The 7,101-nt window shown below is 43.4% G+C and overlaps 1 protein-coding gene across 1 annotated transcript in view; it reads left to right on the top strand.

The window, feature by feature from the left end:
- The window catches only part of LOC116686767 (ras and Rab interactor 2-like), a 196,390-nt gene that overhangs the window by 177,922 nt on the left and 11,367 nt on the right, over window positions 1–7,101 (top strand). The window contains 1 exon segment of the mRNA XM_032511821.1: window positions 2,749–4,365. Within this exon segment, the coding sequence (XP_032367712.1) occupies window positions 2,749–4,365 (1,617 nt within the window).

Here is a 7,101-nt window from a genome sequence, read left to right as displayed (position 1 = left end):
TGTGTGTGTGTGTGTGTGTGTGTGTGTGTGTGTGTGTGTGTGTGTGTGTACTCTGTGCAGCAGCGCCTTGCATATGCTTGCGTGAACATGCCTGTAAATATAACTGAGTAATCAAAATAATTTCATGAGAATTGTTGAGAAATCTTCGAGAACAAGCAGAATTATCAAAACTGTATCTGATGACATAGCAGCAGTAATAATTGATACAATCAGAACTTGTAACAGAAGAAAGTAGGGCTGCTCGATTATGGAAAAATTCATTTTGGTCAATATTAAAATCACTGTTATTCAACACAATTACTTATTGACTTTTGGAAAGATGTTGCATACATTGAATTTGTGAAACAGTTAAACAAATAACAGTGAAAACACCTTGAATTGTGAAATATCCCTTAATTTTTTTCACCTTGAATATTTAAATTGCCCATTCAGAACACAAAATAAAATAAGAATTAATTTGCAAAACCTAATGTGCAAAATAATCGTTTTTCTCAATTACTCTGTTTTTGTGATCGTTAGGAGCTGAAATCAAAATCGCAATCAAACTTCAATTCATTGCACAGCCTTAGAACAAAAGGAGAAGATACAAAAAGGAGAGTAAACATGAGGAGAGTAGAAGGGAAATGGGGGAAAAACATGTCTCTGTGTGTCAGAGAAAGAACAACAGAGAATGAGAGAGCGAGACTGACCACAAACTCCAACAGAAAGCAAGCAAGGAAGGGAGGCGGGAATACTGTGCTAACAGCCCGCCCACACACACATTACCAGGACTGAGTCATAACACAGATTGAGCATGAGTGAGCCAGAGAAGCTTCAGCCCGTGCAGACACAACAGTGTGTCCTCTGCAACACCGTCAGAACTGTACAGAGAAGTTAGACTGAGTGTCACTGAGCTTTGGGATCACAGTGAGTATTGTTGCCCTCTCCTTTCTGCTCTCTAGTTGTGTGAAGGGGCTGCTCTGTGTCTGGTACAAGTATTCCTCATGCCGTATTGTTCCCACTCGTGTGTCTTGTTTTGCTCTGTCTGGTACGGCTCAGACTCTAAAGGTTCAACAAATTGTTGTGTTACAGTAGTTTATTGCTTTTTTCCTCTTTCTTGTTTGCATGAAAAGATACACTCCCTGACAGGCTCAGTCTCTAGCCTGCTAAAGGAAACTTTGCACAAAGTAACGTTTAGAGGTTTTTTGAGATTGGTTGTAATTGCAGGTCTTGTATTGAGTCATTGGGAGTGGATGAGTTGAAGTTGGTATAAGTTAAAGAGGCTATATTCAGAATACTGAAGAAAACAAGTGGGCTGGGATTGCCTCCACATGGCTCTCACAGACCATTCCCCAAACTGTGAAACACGGTCATTTTGTGGCACTAACATTCACGCACAGCTGGATCGCTGTCAAAACAAAGAACAGAGAAGCTCGGTTTACAGCACACACAGAGGAAGTATGACTTCATTCATCTGATCATGATGCCATTACTCCACTATATCTTTACATATGCTGCTATATTAATGTTCTGAATTTTGAGTATAGAACCTTTTAAGTTAAGCATTTTTTAGTCCATATGGTTTGCTGACCTTCACTGCAGTATATCACAGTTTGCTTTAAGTCTAAACAACTGTCAGCTACCAAAAGAACAGCAGGAGACAAACAGCTGACAATTGAGTTTCATTGCTTCTCTGGCACCTTGAAAACAACATAGGTAAACACAGTAACTGATGCAACACAAAACACACAAGCAGAATAAACAGGGGTCAACACAATGCGAAGGAGACATTTTTGTGGCATTTGCTATTGTTTTGTCCCAGCCTGGAACAGCAGTAAGTAAGAGAGAGATTTTGCAACTCAGCCAGTTTTTTTTTCCAGTAATTGACATTTCTAGGCGATGCCATCATAAATGAGTTAGTGTGTTCAGTGGAGCTATTTTCTGACAAATCATTCCCAAGAAGAGTGATACTATTTCTGATTACTTCCAACTGTTTTGGCAATTGTGATGGAAATTCATGCTTTCATAAGTGTTCCACAATCTACTGAAAATAACTGGAATGGGTGTTTGTTAAAAGGGAACTTCACCACTTTTACACATCAGAGTCTGTTTACAGGTCTACTGCATATGTAAAAAAGGTGTATGAAGCCATTATGTCTCCAGAGGGAGCTGTGTGGTGTCTGATAAATATCCTCAGGTGATGGCTCTTAGGTTAGCGTTGGTTGGGGCTGAAGAGTTTGAAAATGTAAAAAATCGGAACACACCTCATCTCTGCTGCAGCCCGGAGGCTCTAGGCTACATTAGCAGCTACTAGCATTAGATACCCAAACCTTAGGCAGTCTAGTTGCATTGGATCACTGGTTTTAACTGACAACATCACATTCCTCCAATCCTAGCTTCCCTTTCACTGGCTCCCTGTTTGATGATTTTATATCACTTTTAAGGCTCGTCAGGGTCTGGCCCCTGATTATATCTCGGAGATACTCGTCCCATACGGCTTGTAACCAGAGTTTTTTTTTTTATTGTTAAAACACCACTTGAGATTCTTTTTTCTATCCTTTAGAGCTGCCTCATCTTTTGTTGTGTATTAATGTGCTGTGAATATTTGTTTTGTTTATGCTTTCTGTTAAAGCTTAATGAAAGCTCTCTTAAATATTATTATTATTATTATTATTATTATTATTATTATTATTGTGGGTGATTTAGGCACCAGGTTTTGAGAGGAAAAAAATAACATAGTTAACATATTTCTCACACTGCCTCACATAGGCTTCTGGGATGCTCAGTGTTGCCACAGGAGGAAGGACTCTGTCTCCTTATCGGGAATAGCTGCTCCCGACAGACCACCTCCCCCTGCCCAGAGACCAGTCTCTTCAGCCACCAGTCCAGGGCGCCCTCGGCTTCTAACCCGCACCCCATCAGAGCTTGAATGTTGCCAGTCTAACGGAGCACTTTGCTTTATCAACCCCCTCTTCATAAAGGTTCACCAACCAGATGTTGACCACAGCACCGCTTCAAATCCCTCTGGTACAGCAAAGCAAGGCCTGAGGGAGGAAACTGTCAGCCTAGAAACCAACACAGACAATCAACACCCTTGCAGTCATCAGGTCTGTAGTTTAGAGCAAAGTGACAGCAGCCAGTTTGCTCAAAGAAACCTCGACAGAAACACAGAGTTACCGGACCAAATCAGCATCAGCAGCAGCCAGAAGCTAAGCACTGCAGACTGCGTGCCACGGTCCCTACCTCCACGTCCACCCCCGCCTCGCATTGTGCTGCAACGCTCAGCCCCTGCCCTCCGACAGCGCAGTATGCCGGAGAAGATTGCCTGGATCAACATCCCCAAGGAGAAGATGGAGGAGAGGGAGAGGGGCAGCAGCCTCCTTTCTCGTCTGGGCTCCTCGCTAAGCATCAGCCCCTCGTCCTCCCCTCCCAAGAGATTTAGCATCAGCTCCCCCATATCCATCCCCCGGCCCTCCCTGCCCATCTCTCTTTCATCACTCTCTTCCTCTCCACGCCGGGCCAAGGCCTCCCCATCATCCAGCCAGGAAGATGCCCAGTGCCACCTGGCACTGGAGGACCAAACTATAGAGAAGGCCCTCATTAGGGCCAGACTGTCTCGGTGTAATGCCATCAGTACCTCCACCCAGGACTCCAGTAGTCCTCCAAACCCTTCGCTGATGACACCAAGCAAGCAGGCAGATGAGACGGGAGGAGAGGAAGAAGAAACAGGTGAGGAATGCAGTGGCGGCGGCCAGCGGCTGAGCGACATGAGCCTTTCCACAGATTCCTCAGACTCTCTGGATTTCTCTCAGTCCTCTGCCTTCTTCCTTCCCCCTCTGCATGACCCCAGTCCCCCCACGGTGGAAGACTTTAACACCCACCTCCCCCTCTCACTGCCACCGTCCCACCTGCCTTACTGCGGCATGGAGGACGACGATGACGAGGAAGACGATGAGGAAGAGGAGCCCGACTATGGTGTCAGTCTGGAGAGCGACCAGGACCAAGACCAGGACCTGACAATGGTACCGCCGGGCCACCGCACAAAGCGGCGCCCCAGTGCCAGCGCGCTGGTCCTGCAGAAGGCCCTGCGAGGGCAGCTGCGCAAGATGAGCGGCGTTTTCAACTCGCTGCTGACGCCTGAGAAAAGGGCGATTCGCAGGGTGCTGGAGCTGTCCCGGGATAAAGGCTCGTACTTTGGCTGCCTGGTGCAGGATTACCTGAGCTACATGACCGAGGGTGCGGGCACCCAAGCCTGGCAGAGCTACGCCTCCGGACTGGAGCTGCTGCAGACTCTCCGCCAGTTCATTACTCAGATGAAGAGCTACCTGCGACAGAGCTCCGAGCTGGAGCCACCACTCGAGAGCCTCATTCCTGAAGACCAGATCGGTGAGTACCAAATTAAATAGTTCCAACATCTTTTACGCTTAGCTTTGTTTTGTCATCCTTGTTATTTCACTAGTTTTGGCAGCAATGGCTTTTGCACTGCAAATGTAACTGTTGCCTCTCTAGAACAATGTCGGCTTTATGCCTTTATAACAGTAAATGTGGGTGTTTGCATGTCATGTGCCTAAAAGGTCCACTGTTAGGGTGGCACGGTGGCTCAGTGGTTAGCACTGTTGCCTCACAGCTAGTAGGCACTGCAGATCCCTGGCCCGGGCATGGCCTTTCTGTGTGGAGTTTCCATGTTCTCCCTATGTTTTGAGTGTTTTCTTCCGGGTGTTCCAGTTTCCTCCCAACATAAAGAAATGCATTCTAGGTAACTAGGACTACAATTGAAAATAAGACAACTGGCTAAAACTGGCACAATTACAATAAATAAATCTTAGATCACTGCTGAAATGCTGTGGCTGGTTGATTTCAACATGTCTACCTTTTAAGCATTATGACCTCAGACTCAACTCAACACGGAGGGTGAAAGTCATTTACGTATGTGTTTGGAAATATTTTAGTGATTACTTTTAGGAAGTGTGAATAATTGATTCATAGAGAAATCTTACATTTTACGGAAACAATGTGTCACAGAAGGCATGTTTAATGCAAGCACAGTAATTTCACTAGCAGTGAGGACATTGGAAATTGTCCGTGTTTGCAGCTGGATGTGTGCACAGGGGTTTATGCACACTGTATGTTTACATCCCTGATGGCCATCAGGCTATTTTCTTGTTAATTGTTGTCATAAGGGGTGCACAGTTCAGTATCGATATGTATTCAATATCAATTTTTAGGCTCAAGATTCAATTCAAAATCCAGTTTTGATTAAAAAATTATTCACAGTATGTAAATGTAATTACTTTTCTCATGGGATAGTATACATGCTATCACAAAACAAAAACAAAACAAAAAATCGATTTTTGGAAATCTATGAATCGATCGGTAGAAATTGAATCGATTCATGAATGTGAATCAATCATTTTTTTGCAAACCCCTAATTGTCATGTATCATTTGAAAAAGAGTAAGTAAGGACAGGCAAACATGGAGTCAAACCAATCTTAACTTTTGAAACGGAGCACAAAGCTCCTATAGTCCAATTTTAACATTTGCATTTCCATCTGGTTGCCCTTTATTATATCCATCCTTTTATTGCATTGTACAATATCATGAGAGCAACATGAAAGGGGGACCAGACACACACACACACACACACACACACACACACACACACACACACACACACACACACACACACACACACACACACACACACACACACACACACACACACACACACACACACACACACACACACACACACACACACACACACACACACACACCTGCCGGAAGAGTGGTCTGAATCATTTAGGCGAAGATTCAGAGGCCTTATTAGACCTTGGACAGAGTAACATGTAAACAGAGAGCACAAAGAGGGTTTTATCTCAGGAGGAAGGGAGCTGGTGAACCAACCTGTTTCTACTGGCCCCGTTCAAAGTGTTCACCACAGGGCTATAATTATAGAGTCATGAACTGGGGCAAAAAACTGCTGTCTTTTATTAGTCATCACACAACATGAATACTAATGTTGAATGCTGACATTTTACTTTTTCATGTTAGTTTTTTAGCAACGTTTTAATTGTAAGAATTATGTTTTTACTTATTTGAAAATGTTATTGGTGACATTGCCACTAATAACATTTTGTTTCCCTTTCAAAGCGCTGTATTTTGTTAAAAGGGCACTTCAACCAGAAACACAGGAAGTTCAGTTTACTTGTATATTCTACTCATCCTTTGAAAGCAGTTGTATAATGTCTTCTGTGGCTGGGAAGTTGGAAAAAACAAACTGATGACATCAGTGATATCCCAGTTATCGTAGCCTGGGCTTTAGACAGAAAATTCTTAGAAAGGCCAAGAACTAAAACCGCAGAAGTTCCCATTGTGTCATTCCTAGCACTATAACTATGCACATGCCAATCAAACCTAGGCATAAAACTCCCTAAATAAAAAACTGTTTTAGTTTTGATAGGCATGTGCATAATTATAGTGCTAGTTTGTATGTTTTTATGTTGTCTGTTGTTGTTGCCCCCTCTTTCTTCTGAATGATCTATTTTCCACACGAATGACACAATGAGAACTGCTGCGGTTTTAGTTCTTGGAATAGTTGCACAACATTTTGTTGTGACTGCTTCAGAGAGTGTTTTCTGTTCAACTCAAAGGCCAGCTGGCCCAGATGCATTTGGTTGACTGTGTGCCAAGTCGTCCACCCTCTTTTTTTTTTTTCCTTTCTTTTACTCCAACACCAGTTTAAACTAACTCTCCAATCAGAGTGAGGAAGATTTAAGGAAAGCCCTCTCTGCTTTCTGTCTCACTCTGTCATTTTCTGACACACTTTGTATTTTTTCTTAGTTTCTGGAGTGAGGGATGGGGGATTGGAAAGTTTTTTTACACACAGTATGGTAACTGTTAGTGCCTTAAATACCAGTAAAAATGAATGCAACTTTAGCTAAATTAAGACAATTTATAGGTGAAAAGAGAACGTAAGGGGAGACAAACTAGAGTTTCAAATATGGAAGATGGTGTTGTTGTTGTTCCCGTCTAGTAGCTCATTGAGCAACCCAAACATGTGTGTTTGGGTTCAGGATGTTCGGGGGGGGGGGCGGGCAAAGAGAAGAGAGAATAGAGTTCCT

Source organism: Etheostoma spectabile, unplaced genomic scaffold (genome assembly GCF_008692095.1).
Source record: "Etheostoma spectabile isolate EspeVRDwgs_2016 unplaced genomic scaffold, UIUC_Espe_1.0 scaffold465, whole genome shotgun sequence".
Taxonomy (NCBI): domain Eukaryota; kingdom Metazoa; phylum Chordata; class Actinopteri; order Perciformes; family Percidae; genus Etheostoma; species Etheostoma spectabile.
The sequence above is the reverse complement of the archived record's forward strand: the minus strand, read 5'-3'. Positions and strand labels throughout refer to the sequence as shown.